The sequence below is a fragment of the Drosophila takahashii genome, chromosome 2R, assembly GCF_030179915.1.
Source record: "Drosophila takahashii strain IR98-3 E-12201 chromosome 2R, DtakHiC1v2, whole genome shotgun sequence".
NCBI lineage: Eukaryota > Metazoa > Arthropoda > Insecta > Diptera > Drosophilidae > Drosophila > Drosophila takahashii.
The window spans coordinates 34803964-34829437 of record NC_091679.1 but is presented as its reverse complement, the minus strand read 5'-3'; the positions used below and the strand labels follow the sequence as shown (position 1 = coordinate 34829437).

The 25474-nt window shown below is 44.1% G+C and overlaps 1 protein-coding gene across 5 annotated transcripts in view; it reads left to right on the top strand.

Annotated features, from left to right (window-relative positions):
* pk (prickle) overlaps positions 1-25474 on the top strand; it is a 67185-nt gene that overhangs the window by 39298 nt on the left and 2413 nt on the right. For 2 of the 5 annotated variants that reach the window (XM_017146028.3, XM_017146027.3), the window contains exons 2-5: positions 19186-19765; positions 23119-23232; positions 24522-24650; positions 24720-24923. In XM_017146028.3, the coding sequence (XP_017001517.3) occupies positions 19186-19765; positions 23119-23232; positions 24522-24650; positions 24720-24923 (1027 nt within the window). Of the gene's footprint in view, positions 1-1617; positions 1839-1880; positions 1981-6687; positions 8479-19185; positions 19766-23118; positions 23233-24521; positions 24651-24719; positions 24924-25474 lie in introns of those variants that run through there. The other 3 variants (XM_070213965.1, XM_070213964.1, XM_017146026.3) reach the window with 3 other exon arrangements.

Sequence of the window (25474 nt, the reverse complement as noted above, 5' to 3'; positions counted from 1 at the left end):
CCCTTTTCACGGTGTCCGATGAAATGTGGCGACGAACGAGGCCATTATGCTTGCAATTAGCCAAATTGATTTTGTGATAGCGTCAACGCCAGTCCTAATCCCAATTCTTATATATTCAGCCTATAGAATGAATATGTTGAACCCTTATTAGACTTTAACTAATAGCCTGCGATTTCCCTTTTCGTTTCAGGTAAGCCAAGTGAACACAGACCAACTTTTAGTAAGTAAACGCATTAATGGGTAAGTCTTTGGTGGCCGACGCCTCGGGAGCTTCACACGCCGCCAATTTACAATTTCAAATACCCACCATAAATCATGCATCATGGGGCATCCCGAGGTGTGCAACAAAAAGCGGCAGGCAGAGACGCAGTGTTTCCGTTCACACTCGACGTCTAATTAGCCCACAGACCGCTTGAGATGCTACTAATGTGCGGCTTAATGATCTCCAGTTTGCAGATGCATGGTGACCAACTAACATGGTCAGCAGCAAATTAACCTTGAACCCGTCACATGGCCAACACGGTTGACATCGCATTTTTTCTCATTTTAAAGCCAGTTAAATTAAGAAGATTGGGAAATATACAAATATGCTTAAAGGGGGGCAGACTATAAATAGGTTAGCCTCAATTTAATCTCCATTAGGTAAATTTCTCTTGTTTTCCATGTAGCTTAAGTTACATTTTAAGACATATGTAATTTATAAAAGTCACTTTATAATCCCTCAACGGTCAATTGACAAATCCCTTTTCACGGTTACCATAATGGAAAGCCTAAAATGTATAATTGGGCATACCCCAAAATGTGTATTTGGCTTTGGGTACCTTTGTACTTTGCGTTAGTTATGTTTTGTAAGGATTATTAAAACTTACATATATGTAGCTGGAGTTTTTATTAGATTTTTAAAAATAGTAGGTAATAAAGAAATCTATTAAAATTGTATCAGCGCCACGTCCAGTTGACGGTTCGAATTGGAACTATTTCAAACATTTACCGTTCAAAAATACTTTACTCAATTATCTACCTCATTGTAGAACCTTATGTATGTAGAACAAACAGCCGAGATTATTCAAAAATAGTAATTTGAAATATCCAAATATTTAAAATTGAATTTTTTAAAATTATATGTTTTTAAATTGTACAATTTTTTACTAAGGATTTAATTGATTTTTACATTTTTTTTTCATATTTGTCATTTATTTTTTTTAAGAAAAAGTCAAAGAATGTGCAATTCTACAAAGAATCTTAAGCTCAATTCTACACGTACAGAAACATCGTTATTCTTCCAGAGATTGTATACTTTTAGGATGATAATATAGCACAGCGCAGATCAAACATGTTTTGCGTTGGAGTTGCAGCTGGCTTGAGTTCGAGCTCAATATAAATAGGTTTTTAAAGTTATTTTGAAAAAAATTGAATTAGGAAATTAAAATTTTTGTATTGATTTCAAAAATATCTGTAAAGGTCCCAAGTAATATTCAAGTCTCACTTAATTATACATTTTGTGTGCTTCACCTATGCAATCCGTACAATACTTCTTCGAACACGATCCACATCCAGGGATCCAAGCACCAGAGCGATCCACATCTGGCGAGGTTCGATCAGTCTGAAAGCGTTGTCCGTTGCGAGCGGTTTACACCTGGCAACAGGTGCGCATTGTCGTCGAAAAGTCCGTGTGATCGATCGATCGAGTGCTCGGGTCTTCGTCGGAGCCGATTTCGGTCCACGTTATCTTGCGCCAGATCTGTCATTTACCGTTTTCCAGCCAGATGATCAAAGCAAAGTGCACAAAAACCACAGAAATGAAAAGCTGCTAACTGAATTCACGAGAGTGGCAAAAAGTAAAATTGACAAAAATAAGTGAAGTGCAATCAATAATCAGGGCAAAGTGCTCCTTCTTTTGGCCCAACTAAATTTATACAACAACTCGCGGAACGTTCAATTATGCTAAAAGCATGGGGATAAGCCAAATGGCCAAGTGAGGTGCGATTTAAGCCAGGTCTTCGCCTGGGGATTGTCAACGCAGCGCAGTTCATTCGACATGGATACAAACACGGATACCCGAACTCCTCCCACAGTCACAGATACCTCAGAGAAACAGATACAGATACAATAAAATTACATTAAAAATCAAATGAAACTCGAGACCGATTGATATGCGCGGCACAGGCGTCTGGCCGGCTGCCCTAACACAATATTTTTATGGGCTTATCGAGTGTCGAGAATCGGTTGGCCAGGGTGTGTTTACTTTAAGCCAATGAGCCGACGAAAGACTTGGGCAACGAACTTGGGGCAAAAGATTCGTCAGCTCATCGGTTTAATGGCTTTCATAAGCCCATGCTCATTACACGTCAACTCAAGTGCTCGGCTTGATTTATTTAGATGCGTTAAGTTTTAATCGCCGTCATTCGCTGCGCACTTTCACCAACTTGCTGCAGCCTCGCGGAATGAAGTCATAACCAAATAGGCTTACGACCTGCTCCGAAACATAAAACATGACTTGTCTAGCCATAAAAACACTTGGCAAAAAGGCCGAAAATAATTTGATTACCGCGCACTGCGAACGGCTTTCTCCGCCGCTTGCTAATTGGATCAAGATCTGCAGATCTCGAGATCTCAAGATCTGAGGATCCGAACCAGCTGCCACCCACAGAACTGTAATGAAACGGACTTACATACCCATACCTACATATATGGCCTGCAATGTGTCAACAATGGCTTGTTAGCAATTGCTTTTCAGCCGAAGTGAGTGTGTGTGTGTGTGGGCTTAAGACATGGGTTTCCAGCTGCAAAACACCTTATTGACAAGAGACATTTGACTCGAACGGCATGTAGTTACATGTGTGTGGGCCGGGGTTGAAATTTATCTCCGATTTCTAATTGCCTGACATGCCAATTTGAATTTAAAGCGCAAGCGATAGTGGTTCTCAGTTAAAATTCCACCGAGATATCACATATATATCCCGGGTTGCCATAAAGCACCGAACGGAACGCTGCAATTCACTGCGCTCTCTTATGGCCCGGCCAACTAAATCAATTTACGCACTGCCTCTCGATGTCTTGGCTTCGATTCCGGGCTTTATTAAGAAATTCTTCATAATTATGTAGCGTCGGCCTGCGGCGGCGGTTTGAAATAAAACTGTTGTTTATGGCGAGTTGCCGAGTTGCGGCAACTAGTTGGCTCAATTATGGCTCTGCTGCACCAACTTTCTCCCTCACTTTGGGCCAGCTGCCGCCACGGCTGCTTAACCCCAATCGACGCCTCTAACTGACTAACTAACTGGCGTGTTAATTTGTTGGCCAGTTTCCTCCGCACGCAGGCGTTCCACAATTGCCGGAGCATGAAGAGCTGCTCAGATTCACTCAGATTCCGAGATACAAACCTAAAGCCAACGAAAGAATAGATTGGCCACTTTACAGTTTGGTTTCTTAACATAACAAAGGTCCGTGTGGGTCAACAACCTAACCTTCGTTATGTCAATCTCCCTCTTTTGTCCCACCATTTGCATATTACACATGTCTCACGTCCATTTGAAGAGGCAATTAACGAACTGCTTCCCAGCCACTCATCATTGGCAGGCGAATTTTAGGTCTTAAAAATTAATTTGGCCGCGTTATGAGCTTTTAAGGCGGGAAGTCGTAAATAAATATGGGTTCCGTCATATAGATAGACTGTATATGCAAACGCCAATTTGATCTGTCATCCTGTCAGCTCGCGTTAGTTTCCCAACCATCTTCCAGGCCGATAAGAACGGGTTCCCCGGAAAATGGAGCAACTGGTTTCCTTCTCCTCGACGCCTTTTGATTGCATTTGACATTTAACACGAGTGCGCCGCAGATTAGACCGAACCAACTGCCAGCCGCCCACAAGGTTTCCCAGTTTCGGAGGCGTGCCCAGTTCGATTTTCATTTTCACTTTGTTTTCCATGGCTATAGTCTTGAGTCTCGCAAAAAAGCAAAAAACCAAACCAATTTTCGTGCTGCCTGCGATCGGGTTTTCTATGTAAGCTCAATTAAAATTCGAGAAGGAATTCCTGAGCGGCGACAATCAATTCAGCGTTTAACACCCCACCAGCGTGAGATTATTATCGGGCCCAATGAAATATGAGAGCCAGACAATGGCTCATTAGATCGCTTGGCTTTCGCCCAAACTAGTTTTTGGCTGACTGGCTGGCCTAAACTGTGTAATTATTACGGGCCGGCCCAGCCAGAACTTGGGCTTTCAGAGGCTGAAATTATAGTTCGGCCGTAAAATAGACAAACAAGTTAATCCATTAGCGAGTGAGACATCTTGGCCAGAAAGACCGGCAAGAATCCAGCCAGTCTCCGCTATTAAGTGCATATTTCTCATTGTTTCTTATTGTCTAACTGGCTCTCTGACGTTCTTTCGTATGTTAATATCGGAAAATGTGCCAGCTGCCATCCGACTGCATAATAAATTATGAAATTTTACAGTTGCAGCCGCCGCTGAATGAGTTGTCACGTCTGCGGCTTTCTAAACCACTTAGGTAGGCAGTGATAAGTCCACAGATATGTCGGATATTCTACGATGCTGAATGGGATTCTTGATAACACAATTTCAGACCCGTTGAATAGGCGGAGGAGGAGGGGAAAATGCAGCTCAAGTGGGCGCATTACAAAAGGTTGAATGGTGAACGGTGGAAAGTAAACCAAGACAAAGCAATTGACTTTTTAACCTGCATTTCGTTCTGTAAATTACAGTCGGAGAAAAATCTACATAAATAGCCATAAAATTAATTGCTCCTGTCTGCCATTTTCCACGCAGTTTCTCAGCCGCCGGCCATGAAAACTTGAAGCCCCCGACAAATGTCCGGCAATAAAAGGCACCCATAAAGCTGCTCCACTCGTGTGTGTATGCCAAATGCAAAGGCGGGGAGCTAAAATCCTGGTCAACTGGGTAATTCCAACTGGGGATTGACGACAGAGCCGCCAGCTCAAACTCAAACTGAACTAGAGTCGTTTGGAAAATCAGAAATAATAATGGTAGCAATGTAAAAGGCAACTTCTGTATTTGCCTCGCTGGTGGGGCATGCAAATTGCGCATACGCCTAGTTGGCCTAGTCTATAGTACGATTTCAATCAGCCGCTGCCAGTGGGTCAGGCATTATCAGATATTAACGCCGGCAATTTGGCATCGGATGAATTACGCGACAAGCATCGATGGCGTCACTTACACATGTCGAACAACGGCCATCAATAAATACTAACGGTGCCTCGCGGCATCGGACTCCCCATCACCTCAGTTACCAGTTCCCAATCCCCATCGCCAGTCTTCCATCTTCTGTCTTAGATCGCCGGAAGTCTTTGTTTGGGCATGACTCCATTTTTGCCTTATGATTATTGTGTGATCGCGTTTTAATCGCACTGGAGCAGCAGCTAAAGCAGCACATGTGAATCATGCGCAAGTGCCGCTTTTCCCATTCGAAAACCAGTTTCCCCCACTTACCCACTCATTGGGCTCTAATCACACCCGCTGTCTAACTGCAAATCTGGATGGGATCGCGTGCTGCGGCTTTGAGGCTTTGCGACTTTGTTGCGGCTGGAAATCATCTTCAATTTCTGTGCTAGCCGGAAGCCAGTCGGTTGCTGTTGCTCCATTCCATTCGGGCGGTTATGATTGCGATTGTTCTTGTTTATAATTCAATTATGTGGCCGCATGTAAAACCACTTCGTTCGGAGCCTCAAATTCTTTCCCCAGATGTTGACTCTTCGAGGTGGAATGTTTACTCTTCTCTTGCTTTTGATGCATGCACAGGAAGAAACTATAATTGCCACTCTATTTGGATATCTTTAATTTCATAACAGCTCTATTGGTGGCACTCTAACTGTGGAAAGCACAGAGGAACATTGTTTTCTGACGTCTTATTTATATTTGAAATTTTTACATGTTATTACGGAAAATAATTATAAATATAAATAAAGCTTAGCAAAAATCTTTTAAAATATTTAAAAGTTATTAAAAAATTTAGAAATAAAAATGTAATAGTTTTTGTGTGCTTGGTACGTTAGCATTCGAAATATTATTGTTTCGTTGACCGTTTAGCTTTTAATTGACTTGTCAATACCGAACTGACATCGCTCCGTTTTTCTTTTTTTGCCCGTGTGGCTGTACTTGTGATCTTTGATCTCACCAAGGTTCTGGTAATCTGATAAATATTGCCTCCGCTCTTGATTGACAGCCTTTCCCCGGCATTGATCTCATAAATATGAGCCAAGACCTCGCTTTTTGTCGACTCCATTAAGGCGGTCTGCGAGCACTAAGCTAAAAGCAGCTTAATGCACTCTGGGATGCCCAGAGACTCAGATACTCAGAGATAGAGATAGAGGCAGAGATAGACAAACATACACAGGATACATATAGTACGTGTACGAACGACTGGCTGGGATGATGGTAAGCTGCAATTGCTGTTAAGGCATTTGGCTACCACTCAAGCAGCTGCGGCAGTCAGCGCTGCTGATGATGATGAAGATGAAGATGAAGTTATTATTATCTGACAAGGGCATCGCCGCCATGGAAACTGCAGTGGCCCGCACTTAGCGGCGCTGTTTTCCACGTTATCCACATTTTCCACCGATACCTGCAGCCCCTACGTGTCTGCTGTCTTTATTAGAGGCGTGACTAATCGGCTCGATGCCTGATGTCTTATACTCGATGCCCGATGCCGATGCCTTATGTCCAATGTCCTCTGGCTGACTGGCTGCCATCATCATCTTTGCTTTTGGCCATTAGCAGTGGTAAGCGTGTACGCCGCGCTATTTGCCTTACATCCAATCACTATTAAGGGTTCAAGCTGCCAATTTCCAGTGTCTACACAAATTTGATTAGGTTTCCTCGTTGAGCGGGCAGCTTCCGAGTGCGGTTTGGGGAAAGTGTTAGATTTATGCCTCGGCGGTTTTCATCTTGTTCGAAAGTAAATTATAGGCAATCGATCAAGATGGTGGGCTTTTGTCTAGTGTTCAATTTCCAGTCGAGAAAGTCGAGTTTTCCTCGGGCAGTGTTTGTATCTGTATCGAATGGATTGGTATTAAACGGGCTATGGAAAAATTTAAAAAAATGTAATCCTCAAATTAACCGTTTAATCAAATTGATTATAATGCTGCTGGATATATTTCCTTTAAATAATATTAATTAGTTCTTCATAAAAGGAAAACAATGAGAAAAGAAAGCACCCACTACTCTTTAAACCAAAAACCATGAAATAAATTTTCACCGGAAAGTGTAAGAAAAAGCCACAAACAAGTAATTAAAATTCCACATGAAGCTGAATTTACTGCTGAAATTTACAAAGTCGAAAAACAAAAGAGGCCAAAAAAGCGGCTACAAGAACAGAATGTCATTGCTAACAAGAGAAGACAACGAGAACTGAAAAATAATTACGGGCCAGGAGAAACAATAATAATAAGCAACATGAGCAGCCTGTCAGCCGCAGGAGGATCAGGAGGAGGGGCAGGAGGGTCAGGGGGAGCAGATGCCACTGCTACTGGCCAACAGGCAACTGTTACGGCCACCGGCAACATGGAGCCAGCGATGGTGCCACGTACCGCCAATTTGCTGGCATGCAAACAATGGTGGCGCGTCTGCTTTTTGTACGGCGACCAGCAGAAATATTATCGACAGCTCTATAGCAAGGCGGCGGCCCAGCGGCTGGCGGACGCTAATCAGGATCCCAATCCCGACAATGGCAGCCGCGATCGGGACTACGACACCGTGGACTGCGATCTTATCGCCGGGCAATTAGATGCCGCCGAGGATGCGGACGATGGCATCGATCTGGGCGATCACGCGGGGATGCCCCCGCCAACGGGACGACCGCTCTTCCCGTTCTCCTCCTCGCCGCGGCGCAGCAAGAAGCTCCTGAGATCCCTGCGAGCCCACGTTCGGGGGGAGAAGTCTTCGGGTAAGGCCGCCACAAACGGCTCTACTAACGAGTCCAGCGAAATGACCCAAAGGAATGCCAGGGTGACCGTCCTCGATGATCCCTTTCTCTTCGGCATCGATGCCGATCATCTGGGCGATCTGGTGGTGCGGGGAAAACGCTACAGTCCGCTGGACGCCACCGAGAACATGGCCAAGTTCTATGGCGAACAGGAGGCCACCGCACAGGTCCTGGAGATTATCGAGCAGGAGGAGGAGGCGAATCCTGTGAGTCAGGAAGCACCCAAGCCCGCCCTGCCGCCCAAGCAGAAGCAGCAGCGTCCTGTGCCGCCGCTGCCACCACCACCGGCGAATCGGATCACTCAGGATCAGCCTGCAACACCACAAGTGCAACCCCTGCAACCCCTGACCGTCGGCGATCTTCAGTTTCTGAATATGAGCCTGCGGCACCGCAGTTTACCGCGCAGCATGAAGCCGTTTAAGGATGCCCACGATATCAGTTTCACTTTCAACGAACTGGACACGAGTGCCGCCGCAGCGGAAGTGGCCACAGGAGCAGGAGCCGCCCAGCAGGAGTCAAATGAGTGAGTAACCTTCTAGCCAGCTCCATTTGTCAGTTGCAATTTGGCCGCCCTTTTGCCGCACGGCTGCTGACAATTTAAATGCATAAGTTTTGCTTGGCCCCCAATGATTGATTACCCGGCAGCCGGGAGTTGGGAGCTCGAGAGGAGTGGCCGGAGTTGCAGGAGGCTGCAACTTGTTGCGCAAGACGAGGCAGGAGTCAATGAACACACATTGCGTGTTCTGCGACCAAGACGAACCGCAAGATACACGCAACAAGCTGCAAGCAGCAACATCAGCCACTCGGGCAACTTGTTCTTGTCTCTTGGCAGCCTGAAATTGAAACCCCCGGAACAGTGGTGGCAACCCTCACGAAAATCAGAGCTCAGAAAGTTTGGCTAGAATTTCCGTTAGATTCTTGATGATTATAATACTTTTTCCCAATGTTATATTTAAAATATACCTGTTTTATCAACAAATTTCCTTACTTTATATTTAGCCTCAAAAAACATATCACATTTCATTGATAAGGTCCATCAGACCTTAAAATTTATTCAAAACTTACTAGGAAATGATATTTTGATTGACAGATCTCAAGACCTTATGTTATGTGGTTTTGTTGGTTTATGTTGGAGGTTTCCCATATCAATTATCAGTTTTCAAGGCAACATTTTAATGGAATACACTTAACTTTAAGTAAACTTATTTTCTTTAAATCAGTAAAATGGAGTTTAGGTTAAGCAATAGGGTTAAATAATCTTTACATGTATATAGAAATAAATAAATCACAATTCTTTCCATAAGAATGTCTAAATCAAACAATTTTCCAGGATTTATCATAATTTTTTGGGTTCTACTTTATAGATCTTGAATCCAAGGGTTGAAGGCTCAAAACTAGTTAAAAGAGATGTCTGAAAAATGATGAAAAACTCTACATCCATTTGGAATAAGCTTTTAAACCATTTTGCCCCAGTGTGCCTGTCTGGTTTCGATGCGCTGCGTTGCACTCTGGTGCAGTGATGCCCCGTTCCCCATCACGTTCCCCCAGGCTCCTCCAGGCTCCACCCGGCTCGTACGCATCACTCACATCGGCGACGGGGCTTTGGCTCTGGGTATGGGTCTCCACTTACGCGGCCATACTCGGGTTACGCATACGACGCGGTGCCTCTGGGCCGGCGGCGCACAAACGACAACTGCCAAAGTGTGATTTACCAGGGGCCTTTGTCCGTCCCTCACGGGGTCCCGATCTTTTGGCAGATCGGTTGCAGCAGCAGCAGCAACAGCGGCAGCGGCAGCGGCAGATATAGTATACCTACATATATGCGATATGGCTGGCGCAATTTCAGTGCTCTGCTCTGGCGAGCTCCGCTTTCATGTCATGATTTTGCATAATGCCATGCAAATATCGGGGGCCCTAAGCCTAAGTTATTGTGTTTTGCGGATGGCAGGCACGCAGCTTATGAAATATGGCCGGCGATTGTTTTCCCTCAGCCGCATGACATTTCCTCCTTTTCATTCTGCCAGGGAATGGGAGTCGCAAATGGGGTGGGGTTTGGATAGGAAAAACAATATTGGCATATATTTCCATGGACATTTAAGGGCTTTGATTTAGTATGCAGGCCTTTGGGGCAAACAAAAGACTTAGGCAACGAACTCGGCAACTTGGGAAACGGAGTTGGAAGTTGGAGAAAGAGCCACAACTCAATTAGTTTGTTGGCCAAGCTCATCATGGCGTCGGTGATGGCGATGACGATGATCAGCTTTGGCAACCACAAATTAGAGAGCATAGCCACGTTCGGGAGCTGCATTGGCAAACGGCCTGCTAACAGGAACCGCCAGCTATTCCAAGCGATTCCAAGCGATATGAAGCGACTCCGGCAAGAAGGCAATCAAAGCATAATTAATAATAATAACAGACGCCGTTTTGATGTGCCTCTGACACGGCTTCAACCCGATCCGTCTGCAATCCGGTAGCCACACGCGATTCTCCATTCTCGGCTCTCGAATCTCCATTCTCGATGATTCTCGCCCAGAAGCCCAACGGCTGCCATCGATGAGATGGTCCCACCTTCCCCACACTCGCATTCGCATTCGCATTAGTTCCCAAGATCTATGCAAAGCTGCGGATTCCGAATCTGGTTTCGCCTGGGCTTTTAATTGCCTGGGCCCCAGAGCGCTTAATGAAGATATTAAAAAATTGCACTGCAATAATTTCTCCGGCTCGGCAGTCTTCGGCCGAATGAATGGCTTCTGGTTTGTTCACATTCTGCGCTGGCAATTAACTTGTGTTCAGCTCGTGTCTAAGCATTCAATTCAATCTTAACTGCCATCGAGTGCCGCATAAATCTCGAGAGCTTAACCGGGATCCTCCGTCACGGCCCGCGTCTCCGATTCGCGTTAAGGGGGCGGAATGGGGAGGGACGCATTTACGACTTGTTCGGCAGTCGAAATGGGCAGAAGAAACAAAAACTGATGGATAAGAATTTAGTTGGAAAACTCTGTAAATATGTTTTTACCATCCTCAATCGTCCCTGCTTCTTTCCATCCCATACTTAATATTTATGGCCGGGAGCAATATGTTGCAAGAATATTTTCATTCTAGGGATGGAAAATATATTTATCATTTAATTTGGACTTTCTACATTAGTGTTTCACAATAATATTATATTATATTTGCTATATTATTCATGTATTATAGTATGAATAGTATAGTATGTATGTATTATAGTATGTTTAGAGTTAGGGCTAGTAGTCAACCCAACAAAAAGTCGTCCAAAACCAAAAACTTTATATTAAACAAAATTTTTTGACGTTATTTTCATATATAGTTTTTTGTTTTGGACGACTTTTTGTTTGGGTTGAGTACTAGCCCTTAAATGTAACTTAAATCTGGAGTGTCTATGTAAATTTTCAATCAACTTAAAGGTTGATAGTTATCTGTGTATTATGCAAGGACGTGGGCAGGGGGTTTTGGTGTTTTGCAAAATATAAATAAATGTTTTTGATTATTTATTATTATTTAAATGAGAATTAAGGAATGAAATGCAATTTAAGTTTGCAATGCTTACAGAAAATTAATGCACCCAAATATAAAATTGTATACCATCCATAAAAATCATAAAAATAAATATTAAATTTTATTTCTTTAAGTAAAATACCTAATATTATTCACTGTATTATTTAATTCACTATTGGAATGACAAAATACTTTCATTAAAATTCGTAAATCCATATTTGTGTTGCCACATTCCCATACATCACTTGGCCGCTCATCTTCAACATTTCCACAGCAGCAGCACCACCACCACGACTGCGAACTCTCTTGGCCCATTCATATTGATTTTGGTTTTAATTAACAAAGCCATTAGGGGCACTCGCCTGCGAGCCGCAAATGCCGCCGCCCCTGACAAATGGTTTTTGGGGGCGTGGCTGCCTCGCTGGCTGTGTTGCAGATGCAACTTAATTGCAATAACAAAGTGCAGCCAAAGCGACGCTGATGGTGGCGGCAACTTGCATGACTTGGCCCAGACAATTGGCCAACTGGCTTGGCTCTCTGTGAGCCAGGTTTCAAACTGCGGGTTTTTAAGCGGCGCCAGAGAAGTGCGAGACAACAGCGACAACAACAGCGCCACAGCCTTTGTGATTTATTTATGCATGGCGATAAAATATGATTTTGTTTTCGTCATTTTTGTTTCAAGTCTTTATTACTCGCATGTATGGTATATGGTTTATGGTTTGCCTGCCTGCTCGGTAATGTGAAAATAAAGCAAGGCCATTAAGCGTCTCCGCTCATGTTGGCCATGCTAATTGCCTCAAAGTGGCGGGCGGTCGGTGGGCGGGGGGCAGTGCTTAGACCATGTTTATACGCATTTATGGCCAGCAGAACTGCGCCGCATATTAATTGTGTCTTGGGAATTGTGTTCCCCCTTTTTGGCCGGCATTTTGGCCGGGCCTTTCTCAAGCCTCTTAAGCCGCTGTCAAAATGACTGAAATTGAAATCGGTCTTTGTTGCTGCCCCCCTCTTGACTTGTCTGCGCCCACATCAAAGCGATTCGCTGTGGATCAGTATCGGTTTATAAACGTTATACATATGATTTCGAACGTCAAAACAAGTGCGTTGGTCGTAAAGGGATTTTTGGGATTAGTTTAGCCGAAAGTTGACACTTGACTGACAGATCAAGACAACACACAGAGCACGGGGAAATTCCTAAGGCCCCCTCTAAGCCGCTGGAATTCCCCCGCCCCTGGCTAACTAATTAATAAAACATTTAACGCACTCACACAGACACGCAAGGCAATAAATTAATTGCTTGCAGGGGAAAAGGGGGCTTGCAGCGGAGAGGCAGTCGCGTAATTTTTATTGACAGCTTCACTTTTTGCATTTAAATTGCCTGCATGCCACTGGACAACTAGCAACCAGCAACCTGCAACTAGCAACCTGCAACATGCAGCAGAGTGGCAAGAGTCCGCCTGCATTAACACTCTTTGCATTCCTGCCTCGTTAGCTCTTGAACTTGCCTCCAAGCGGGTTTGCAGCGATCCACTAACCGCGATAAGGGGTACGAATTATCATTGTTCGATGTGAGAGTGGGGCTTAGAAGGCGGAAACCTGACAATTTAGCCGCACTTGTATGCTAAGTCGCCTTTCAGATGACAAATCGACGGAATTACCAGTCTCATCTCAGCCACAATGCAAAAGGCCTTTTTGCGGCCATTAAGCCAGCAGGTTGCAACGTGCAATGTGCCGCATCATTTCAATGTCAGGGCATCTCATAAAATGCAATTAGCAGCTAATTATTTTTGCCATGTCGCCAGTTGGCTGTTGGCTGTTGCCAGGTTGTCAACGAGCCTCCGGGAACAGTTAGTGCAAAAGTGCAGTTTACCGTTCTAACTTTTTGTCAAACAACGAGCCAAATCAAAAGCAGGAATCTGTGGCTGGAAGTCGATGCTAAGAGTACCCTAAGGAGATAGAAAAATAATAAATTAATATTAAAGTAATGAAATATTCCTTCTGTCCCAACTTGAAATAATTTTATTGAATTTATTTTACTAACGCTAAATAATAGCTGAAGTTTTCAGAAATAAAAAATTAATTTTTTTACATTTATGTGTTAGAAGACTAAGCTTTTTAGATTCCTCTTAGCCAAATCTATACATTAAATGGTCCGTCCGATTAGATCACTTTGTTAGAACATAACTCATTCTAATGAAGCAATTACTGCTTCCAATACCGGAGATACCGCGATTGATTTACTCCTGCCGAATGCAATCTTCGAGTGCCGATGCCTTTTAAAGTCAGAACTAATTCCCCACGGAATTGGTTAGGTTATGTTAGTTTGTGGCCGAAACCCAGGCACTCTGCACACTCCGTTTTGGCCCGGCCAACTTGCGCTCTCTGCGTAGGCAGACGAACACAATTTCTTTGCTGCTGGTTTTGTTAATGGCCAAGAAATTAGATTCCAATTTTAGTTGGCCATAAATCAAAATAAGCCAACATGCAGCAGGAGCAGCAGCAGCAGGAGCAACAACTGCAGCAGCAACTATGAAGTTTGCTTTATTACGGTTAATTTGTGAACAGTTTTGTTGCGATGCAAGCCACATAAATCAAATCAGATTTGGCTGTTGGCTGGTGGGGCTGGATGCCGACATGTTTTAGCATCCGAATGTGTCATTAATAATTATGGTTTGAATGCAGCTTTGTTGGTCCACGGATAAGCCTTGATTTATGCCATTTCGAGCGCACAGATCACACGTTTTCCGGCCAACTCTCGAGTGGAAATCTCACTTAGCTGGGCAAACAGTCGGTCTTCTCTTCGACTAACTGACCTTCAGGGCAGATACCCCATTCTCAACGAGGTCTGTCTAACACTCGAAGCGTGATTTCCTTCGCTCGCCGTGTTTGCATAGCGCTGAATAAAAATCAATCAATGCCAATTTGTTTACCAAATCATCATAAAAACCGAGCCAAGCTATAAACCCAGTCCGCAGACTTCAGTCCCAGATAAAACTCCTCAACCTAACGGATGCGTCCGAAGGAGAACGAAATGTAATTATGGTCAAAAACAAAATTGAGCATAATCACTCCAGCAATAAAGGCAGCATTAATGTATAAAAATCGAAGCATCAAAAAAAAAAAGTCGTAGAAAAAACCCAAAGACGACAAGGAACAAAAAGCATGGGGCAAAAAAAGAAAAAACACAGCCAAAGACACGGCTTCAATTAAAAAGGCAGAAGAGGAAGGGGTTTTCAAGGGGCAGGGGCATTCAGAGCGAAGTGGAGAAAACAAGTTCATAGACCAAAGACAACGACCGCAGAAGCAGCCAAGTCTCCGGATGAATGCCGTGGGCCCCGACTTGGAACACACACAGCCACGGATATATGGTTATGGTATTGAAACGGGGGGATAGGATGGGGTTCCCTACCTATAGAACAAGCGATCTGCAGAGGATCGGGTACCTGGTGGGCGACCCAAAACAGCACACGCGTTTTTCCAACAGCCCGAGCTTTGATGTATTTGCTACAAAGTTCGCTATTAATTGGCGGTTGCTCGAATAAAAAATAATGCCTTGAATCAATTACGCTGAAAACAAATTGGAACTTCTCCCATCACCACCGCCTTTAGCTCACCGAATTTGCATTGATGATGCAATTTCTCTTACAGCCATTACGAAAGCGGGGTTCTTATGGTGAAAACCTGATCGTGGTGTTGCCATTTTCCAGCGAAAAGGGGTCCGCGGTGTCTTTGGCTCCCAGAGAGAAGATGGCCAAGAGTCTGTTGGTTCGAGCCGCTTAGCTCACAAATTGCTGGCATAGTTGCTGTTGCAGCTGTGAAAATTTGCACGCTCGGCAAACAATTTTCCTGCCCGTTAGCGGAGGAAACAGAGGGGGAAAGATCGGCTAAAATGTAGCAGCAGCATATTTGCCGCCTGCGATGAGTGGCAATGTGTTCACTTGGCCGCCCGAACTTTAATTGGTTTAGTTGCTGCTCAAAGAGATAAGCCAGCGCAATTCGCGCCATTATGCGGCTTTCTAAACGACGCTCAAATTGAAACAGCAAATTAGCGGGTACAGTCGCAGTCGCTGAGTTCAGCAGTGCCACTTGGCGTATGCGTAATAAACGCACCTGGGCGAGGACCACACGCAGGTGGGAAGCGGATCGCACATGCATATACAGCGACTGGCATTCTTAATCAACTTTCAGGCTGGGCGAGAACAAAAAACCGTTTGCCTGCTGCCTGCCAAAGTCAATAAAAATGTCAACACGGCAAATGTCATGTTGACAAGGCAGACAGAACAAAACGTGCTGGTTATGCGGCTGCTGATCCAATGGAAAAATGCCAAGAGTTTCTGGGTTCTACGGTCTGCGTTCTGGGGAATATGGACATTCTCCACCCATATAAACTTTACGAGCTTTTCCACCTCCACGCTCCTTTCTACCGTCACAGCTATTTTTATGGACAATTCAAAAATCGTTTATGACAATCGCACCGAACACGAAGCTGGCAAAGCTTTTTAATAAAACTTTTGTTGCTCTTGTTGCTGCTCTGTCAGGGATAGTAAAACAATAAAAGGATATATGGGGAAGGGCAGGACGATTGAAGGGGGGCAGAGGGGCAGTCAGTCCTGCCACATAATTGCTGTCCAGCTGAGAGACGTCGTAAAACTAAAAGCAAACAAGTCTTAATGGTGCGACACCTGTCCCTGAACTCGGAAGAGGCCATACAAGCAGTCCTCGCACAGGAAAAAATTCTTCTTAGAATTTAGCAAACTAAAACAGAATATACAAGATCATTTAAACGATTTTTAAAAACACTTAAAGGGATATTTAGATTAATAAAGATGAAACAATTTAGTCAAATTTTTAGTTGTTACATTAAATACATAATTTTTCTCTCCGTGTTAAAACAAGCGGGAACAGAAGTTTCGCACCGGACTCCCTGGTGTAACTTTCGCTGCGGATACATAGGTATTAGCAGGTATATATACCTATATCTTCACGATTATTTTTCGGCTGCTCTTCCGACATTAACCCAAATCACACAAATGACTTGAGAAAACCGCACACAAAGTGCCAAAGTGATTTGGGGCTAACCTTTTGGGCATTGTGATTCCCTCTCCTGCTTCTCTTAGCCATCCGCTAAACTGTCTTTAGAGCAGCATTGAACCGTCGCTCATCGCTCAAGCTCGCTGGCAATTTGTCAACGCGACCACCGCATAATGATCATTCATTTGGATGCCAGATAAGCGCAGACGGGGGGCTAAATATAGGCACTTGCCGCAGATCTCTTAGGGAGGAGGAGGAGGAGGAGCTGCCACAGCTGCAGCTGCCCCTCAATGGGCCAACTCTGTGTCTCTCTGGGCTGTGAACTAGTTTTCCAGAGGGCCTAGTTCTCTGGGTCAACGACTGCCAAAGTAATTGAGTCGGCGACCGCAGAAAACGGAAAACGGCAAAGGCAAACGAAGCCCTCTGCCTGTCGATCAATGCAAATAGCGTCAACAGCTGCCGACCAGGCCAAAACCGGCGGGCTTATTTCTCTTTCTGTTGCTGTTTCTGTTCCTGCAGCTCCTGTTGGCCAACAATGTTGCGCAACATGGCCAACACGCACACTAACTCACTCACTCACTCACTCACTGCACTTTCCATTTTGTTCTAGCCGCCTTAATGACTTCATAGACCTGTGCCAAATTGAAACTTGCCACAATTGCTTTGCCAATTTCACGCAATTCGCTGCAGTCAACAATAAATTTGTGCTGGTCCAGGCGAAGGCAGGAAAAAAAGAGGGCCAAGAAGAAATGCAGGTCGCACAATAAATTCGCCAGGCAGGCCCACAGGCTCCCAAGGCGAATTTATAGAGTTAGGCACAGTTTCGCCTGGTTTTTAGTTGGCCCGAAGTCGGGAACTGGTAATTTGAGTTCGAAAGCGGCTGATTTGACGGCGGCCAACACTTTGCAATCGCGGGTCTCCAGCTGCGACGCGTTGCACGTGCATGGCCGGGGATTTGAATTGGGATTTGGGTTTTGATTTCCCAGTCACCCCAGTCAAAAAGTAGTGAAAAACGTAGCAAAACTCCATTACCGTTCCCAAATGCAGTTCCCGCACGCATTCCTGCATTTACAGCTCAAAAATTCAAATGTCAAACAATTTTTTCGGGTTTTATTCCCCATTGAAAGTCGCTATCTGTGCAATTAATTTGCCGGCAAACCGCAGAAACCGCTTGGCACATGGCACTCGGCCAGCTATTGACACGTCAGTGGGTCCCAATCCCAATCCCCTACTCCATCACAGTCCCAATCCCAATCCAATTGTGAACTAGAAATGGAATTGGCAAATGTTAAATCAGGATGTGGCTGGCGAAAAGAAAGAATTCACTGGCTAAAAACAACAAAAGGGCGGACAGCATTGTTTTGATAAAACGCCCGCATGAACTCGCATTTCCAGTTCGCTTCAGTTCACTTCAGCTCGGGCCACGCCCCCGCCCACGCCCCCTACTCAGATATATATCTATCACACATATATGTATACTTATGTGGATATGGGCATGGGTATGTCTGCACAATGCACAGTTATCCTTTGATACGGCTAACAGCAAACTGCCATGAAATGGTGCGTGCTCATTTCCCCGATGTGACAAGAGAGATGCGAATGCACTACGAATGGAAAAAACCTTAATTGATGCAGGATTAAAGGGTATAGAGATTTCTTTTAAATCAAAACCATGAAGACTTCACTCGGTTCTCCTAAAGAAACTTCCATAACTCTAACATTTTATAGTTGACTCCTTTTAAAGAAAAGGCTTACGCATCTTTGTTGGATATTTCGAGATTTCTTATGCACAAATGTTTTTTAAAATTTATATTTAATTTTTCTGCATACAATCCAATCCAATTCCTAACTCCTTACTATTTTATATATTACACTAACACCCCGAATAATGTCTAAAATTATAGTAAATATGTAAATTATCTGATTTAAATGATAACATACAACTCAATGCCTAATAAATTGTATTATTTACATAAAAATAGAAGCTTTTCCTTATAAAACCTTAATTTTTGTTTGGAATATATTCCATATAAAACAATAAGGTTTAATCATAGAAGTAACGAACAGATCAAACTGGTTTTGGCCAAAAATCTTTGTGATCGGAGAGGCTACAAAAACGGGTTACAGGGCATTCCAGCCGGTCTAGGATAACAATGTCAGAAAATGGCAAAATGACAACAGCGACAGACCTGCGGGCTTTACAGCGACAACAACAACAACATAAACAACAAAAGCAACGCAGAGCTGTCGATTTGTTTGTGTAAATGCTGTGAAGCGTATATTTTTCATTTTGACGTTGGCAAAAACAACTCCCCAACGCCCCAAACCCCCACTTTTTTGTCCCCGTCGAAAATAAAAAACGCATGAAAAACAAACTAAAATTGACAGCTTGTTCGACGGCAAATAGGAAGTGCAAAACCGCATAAATCCAACGAATTACAAAAGGAATACAATGAATATGATTTCCATGCGGTTTTATATTACATTAACAATATGATTCGGCTTTGCGGCGAGGGATTAACCATGTTTTTTTCTCTTTTTTTTAAGGTTTTTCCTCTGTCGCGGCCTTTAACCCTGCAGAAAAGCAGGAAATATTTTAATTAAATTTTTAAATTTTAATTAAATTCTGATTAGTCAAGCCTGTTCGCTAAGTCACGTTTTCCGCCTGTTCTTCTCGTACTTGTAGGCCCATCAGCCGAACGCCGCTAACGCAGATCTCCTATCTGCAGAAGATCCCCACGCTGCCGCGCCACTTTTCACCCAGTGGGCAGGGCCACCTGGCCACGCCCCCCGCCCTCAGCCTGCCCAGCAGCTCCTCGGCCAGCGCCCTCTATGCGGCCCAAACAGCAGCCGGCATCCTTCCCACCTCCCCCCTGCCCCTGCAGCGGCACCAGCAGTACTTGCCACCGCACCACCAACAGGGAATGGGAATGGGAATGGGTCTAGGATCGGGAGCAGCAGGAGGAGGACCGCCCATGGGCCCCCAGTATTCGCCAGGCTGCCCGTCCGCCAATCCCAAGTATTCGAATGCCCAGCTTCCGCCTCCGCCGCACCACCACCACCAGCTTTCACCGGCCCTTTCGACGCCGTCGCCACCCTCGCTGCTCCACCATCCCGCCGGAGGAGGCACTTCCTCAGCCTCCGGACACGCCCCCTTCCTGGGCGGACCGCACATGGACATGCAGCGGCAGTCGCACTCGGACGACGACAGTGGCTGTGCTCTGGAGGAGTACACCTGGGTGCCACCAGGACTGCGGCCCGATCAGGTGAGTCTATAGTCTTTGGATTCTATGCTAGATTAAGTCTTATCCTAAACAAATTATGAGAAAATATCTTAAAGCCATAAATGAATGTGGAATATTTTAAACTAATTTTTAGGCGGGCTTCATGACCTCATTTTGTTCATAAACTATTTTCTATACATTTAAAAAATATCTTATTTTTCCAACATAAAAGATGACTACTTACCAAGTTTCTAAAAAAAATAATTGGCATCCACAAGACCCCTTCATGAATACATTCATGCTATGTGAATGAATATGCTTTTTTAGTTTAATAGAATTCAATGAATTGGATTTTTGAGTTTTATAGAACTCCATGAATGAATCGCTAAACTCCGAAAAAAAGAATTTTAACAAGAAAGGAAGCTAGCTTCGGCCAGCCGAAGCTTATATACCCTTGCAGATCATTCTTACACCCAAAAAAAAAATCCTGAGTGTCAATTTAATAACTGTGGGTTAAAATGACACTGCCCCTAGGATCAAATTTTTGGGGTCAATTTGCTCCCAAATGAGTGTCAAAAGTACACCGCGTTTTCAGAAAAATCGTATTTGATACTAAATAGTGTCATTTTGATAAAACTAGGTTCACATCGATCCCAATAATTATCATTTTTGATTTTCGAAGTTCGAAGTTCGGCGATGTTTTACTCGAGTATCGATTTCGTTTATACTTGTCAAGAGTTCGCTCGCGCGCAAAATGGTTCGATGGCCCAGTTGGTAAGGCGTCTGCCTCTGATGCGAGAGGTCCCCGGTTCGAAACCCAGATAAATCATAGTAGGTAAAAAGTTTTTAAAATGCATATATATCATTTTAAGAACAAAAATGTTAAGTTGTGTTAGATTACTGATAAAAAAAAAAAAAAAATAATGGTGTTGCGAGCGGGATTCGAACCTCGTTCCCCCGAGCACAAAATAATATCAGAACCAAGCGCCTTGGCCCCTGAGCCATTCCCATATTAATTTTTGCCATGGCAGAATGGTTACAGGAGCTTTCAAGCAAATGTCAAATTTTATTTAATACTAAGAAAATGACACCGGCTAGTGGCTCTTTGACACCAAAAGGGGTCAAATTAATATTTTCGAAAGGATTAAAGTGACACCAGAATAGGGTCAATTTAATGACGTTCGGATCAAAGATTTTTTTCCACTCAATAGTGTCACATTGACACCTAAATAGGGGCATATTGATGACTACTTTTTTTTGGGTGTATTAATTAACAAATCGCAAAAATGTTCAATTTTCTAATATTTCTCATTAATTTTCCGATCGTTCCTATGCGAGCTATATGATATAGTCGTCCGATTTTGATTAAATTAAAATTGAAATTCGGAAATATTTAAAAAGAGTCATATCCTAGAGTAGAAGATAATACAATAAAAACCAAAGAAGCTAGAATTTATTTCCTATTACTTTTCCATTAATTTTCTGATCGTTTCTATGGCAGCTATATGATATAGTAATCCCATTTTTTAAATAATTAATTCGAAATTCAGAAATATTTAAAAAATAACATCCCCAAAAGTAGAAGGTAATATTTCAAAAAAACACCGAGGCTAGAATTTTTTAAAGTTTTTTTTCCGATTGTTCCTATGGGAACTATAAGATATAGTTGTCCGATCCGGTCGGCTCCGACATATATACTACCTGCAATAGAAAGAAGACTTTTGCGAAAGTTTTGTCCCGATAACTCAAAAACTGAGAGACTAGTTTGCGTAGAAACAGACAGATTGACAGACGGACAGACGGACATGGCTAGATCGACTCGTCTTGTGATGCTGATCAAGAATATATATACTTTATGGGGTCGGAAACGTCTCCTTCACTGCGTTGCAAACTTCTGACTGAAATCATAATACCCTCTGCAAGGGTATAAAAATGAATCCAAAACTTATGTCATACAATGAAGCAAACAAATTAAACGCATTCGCGAGAGGCATCCACTTTGATTTATCAGAAAAAAGTTATTTTTATAGGAAAAAGTATAATGTGTTTTGGTGGTTAAAGTTTATTGTACAGAAATCACTTCACCAAGCACATTGTGCATTCTTAGACCACGACATAAAATCAGGAATGGTGGTGTCCCAGTTTCGATCAGGCTCTGAAAAAGTCTCGTATTTCTTCGGGACATTTCTTGGCCTTCAAGACCTCCTGCGATAGGCACTCAGAAACCTGGACGTCTGCGGCGAGCAGATTGCAGTGAGGAACCAAAGCAGAACGCGAAGTGCCAAGGGCAGGCCCCGGATGGCAGGCGAGATTTGTGGGCTGGCGATAAGCGGGATACTTGAGTTATTGTGCGTTATTTTGTCACTCGGAGCGAGCTGTAAATAAATACACGCGACGGGGCCATAAATCAGCGGCTGGTGGCCATTCTGGCCAAGTCGCAAGTCGCCAGTCGGAGATTGGAGATGATGCAGTGGAGTGGCCGCTGGCCAAAGGCGATTGCAATGAAACCGGACCAGCTCCACTCTCCAATAGAGCGTGTCAATTAGGCGAAGGTCTAGTCTTCAGTCTTCTGTCCGACTGTCCCCTACTGTCCCTCGAATTAGATAGCGCTAATGAATGCTCCGCCTCTGGGCCGCCAGCCATTCCTCAATTCGCATTCGACTTTAATGGCCAATTCAATTGTGGCTGCAAAGCGCCATGGTCGTGCTTTTTTCAATTATTTGCCAGGCTGGGAGAAACGAAACGAACTCGTAAATTATTCGCGTAAAATATGCGACAATGCCAAATAAATCTTTCACAATCTGCCCCAGCAGAAGCGCCCAGTTCCCAGTTCCGAACTCTGAATTTTGGTATTTTTTCGGGGCCTCCGCCGCGTTGCATTCAACTCTTTGACTTCCGTTAAAGCCATCCCATACCATTCCATACCAACCCATCCCGATGGGGCCTATCAGACCTATCAGATGTCTACTAGCATTGCATTTCTTCGTTTTGTTTCTCTCTTTTCGCCGGGTGACTTTACAAACAGAATTGAAAATTTATTTACAGCCATGTGGCAGCAATTTACGTTGATGCGGCATAAGCCATGTGTCAGTCAGATGCCGCTTGAGCTGGCATTTTCCATTTTCCATTTACCCGCGCTCCCGATGAAAGAACGCTTTGGCAAAGCGTGGCCAATAAAGTTGGCTTAGCACGTTGTGCACCTTTCAACCTGGCTCAGAACGAAAGAAGAGCCGTCCGCCGCCAAGAAATCAGCGTAATAAAATCAAAAATCTCTGCCCGCTGTGCCGCTGCGGCTCTTAACCCTTTTAAGCCCCCGCGCGCCTCTTTAACTGTTTTTAGCCATTCCGCAAAATACTTACTTACCACTCGAATCCATCTGCTCTGTTCTCCCGCAGGTTCGCTTGTATTTCTCGCAAATACCCGACGACAAAGTGCCATACGTCAACAGTCCGGGGGAGCAGTATCGTGTGCGACAATTGCTGCATCAACTTCCGCCGCATGATAACGAGGTGAGTACGAAAAGAGGGAGGAGGGATCCTGACCCCGAACCCAAACCCCATACCAAACCCAAACCCCTCGGGATCGTGGCCCCGTCAATTTTGCGGCATTTATCCCAACTGGAGGAGCTGGCATCGCATGGCAGGCGCTTTATCGTGATTGAAACCAACTCGAATTACGGGCTATGACATTTCAAAGTCAAATTGTGCGGCGATTTTCCCACACACACCTTCCTCTTTTTCCATCCATAGAATCCCTCCCGACCATTTCCCGTTTTGTAGCCTTTAATTAATCGGGGAAACAAGTGCAGACTCCGACTGAGTTTGGTATTTAGAGCAGACGCTGACCACAAAAAACTAGCCAAACAAAAAGAGGGAATGCTGAGCGGATTCCCAGATATCAGTTACTTGGGTTTGGGGACAGTGATGGGCAAGTTACTAAGGTTATTGGATATACAAGGAACAGGATATATGGACTATACTATCATTAGATTACTGTCGTTCGAACAACAAATTTTTTTAACATTTGTGATGATTCTAAACGTGATGTTGAGTTTTTAAAGCCTTCAGAGTTTTTTAGAACATGAGTTTGTAAACGGTAACCAAATTAATACTCCTCCGAAATGAATGGGTACTATATGTTCAGCTACCGAGGCACTTCCCATCACTGTTTTCAGGATTTGGGGTCTGAGATCTGGGCTCTGGCTAACGATGACTAGAACACTCATTGAAGGCCGGCCTTTACTCGCAATGAGAAAAAAGAGAACCGAAAAATAAGTGGAGGCAGCCGAAAAAAATTTGCATACAACACACAAACGAGACTCGAACCGCAGACTCAGACTCCAACCGCAGTCCGTTCTGGGGGAGATGGGCCAAGCAGATCCAGATGGAGATGGAGATGCAGATGGAGTGGACAGCAGGAGGCTGGAGGTGAAGCGTTGATGGGCAGCCTGGGCTACTGGCTACCGTTTTGCCTTTTGCGGTCTGCTCTGCGTTTTTCTCCGGGCTCTGGGATTTGGATTTGTGGGTTGAGGATGTGGCTGTGGAATATGGGATGTGGGCCTGTCTGCCTGTCCGCCGAGACAAACAATCTCCGCCCGTTCCCTGTCCGCGCTTCTTGGAAAGATCACTTCAGGCAGCGGTTCGGTTTGGTTTGGTTTGGTTCGACCCACGGCTTTGGTTCCTCGCGCTGTCGAGCCCCACTTGAACATATGATTTCCCTGTGTTTTTCCGAAAGGAGGAGGAGGGGGTCGAAAGACGAAAGAAAAGCCACAGTTTTCAGTTACTCGCTGTCATTGCAGGTTCGTTACTGTCACTCACTGACGGATGAGGAGCGCAAGGAGCTGCGGCTCTTCTCCACGCAGCGCAAACGCGATGCCCTGGGCCGCGGCAACGTGCGGCAGCTGATGAGCGCCCGACCCTGCGACGGCGTAAGTATTCCATCCACCCACTTGGATGCCACAAATATCTAACTATTCATATGGATTGTTACCCCTCAGTGCGACGATCTAATTTCCACGGGCGACATCGCCGTGTTCGCCACGCGACTCGGCCCAAATGCCAGCTGGCATCCGGCCTGCTTCGCCTGCTGCGTATGCCGCGAGCTCCTCGTGGACCTCATCTACTTCCACCGGGATGGTCGCATGTACTGCGGACGCCACCACGCCGAGACCCTCAAGCCCCGCTGCTCGGCCTGCGATGAGGTGAGTGAACCTTTTAAAAATCGGAGGAGTTGAAAATAATATGGCTGCTGTCCAAAAATATTTGTTACAATTACGAGGGTGATCTAAAAAGACGAGCACTTTTTCAAAAAATATTTTTCAGTCAAACAGAGACTTTTTAAAAACAGTTAAAAGTTTATCATTATAATATGGTCTATGAAATTACCAGCTCTTTTTTGATTGCAAATATTTTATCTTTCAATTTGATTTTAGGAAAATCGGTGGATAAAGTTATAAGTTATGAATCATACGTTAAGACTATTCGACACTTTGAATAAACTTAAAAAAAATTTCTTAGTAACTTCTTAAATTCCTCTTGATATCGTATCGTTGCTATAGCCCATTTACTTATCACTCGATTTAACGCAATACTTTTAACAAGAGTGGGGAGAGGGTTTTAACTCGAAAATGCCCAAGTAACTCCTCTGGTGTTATAAATAACAATATTCCTAAGCCGTTTTTTTTTTCGGTAGGTGTATTTAAAAAATTATTATAAAATAATAGCCAGCCTAACCATTTGTTTGATTATTAAA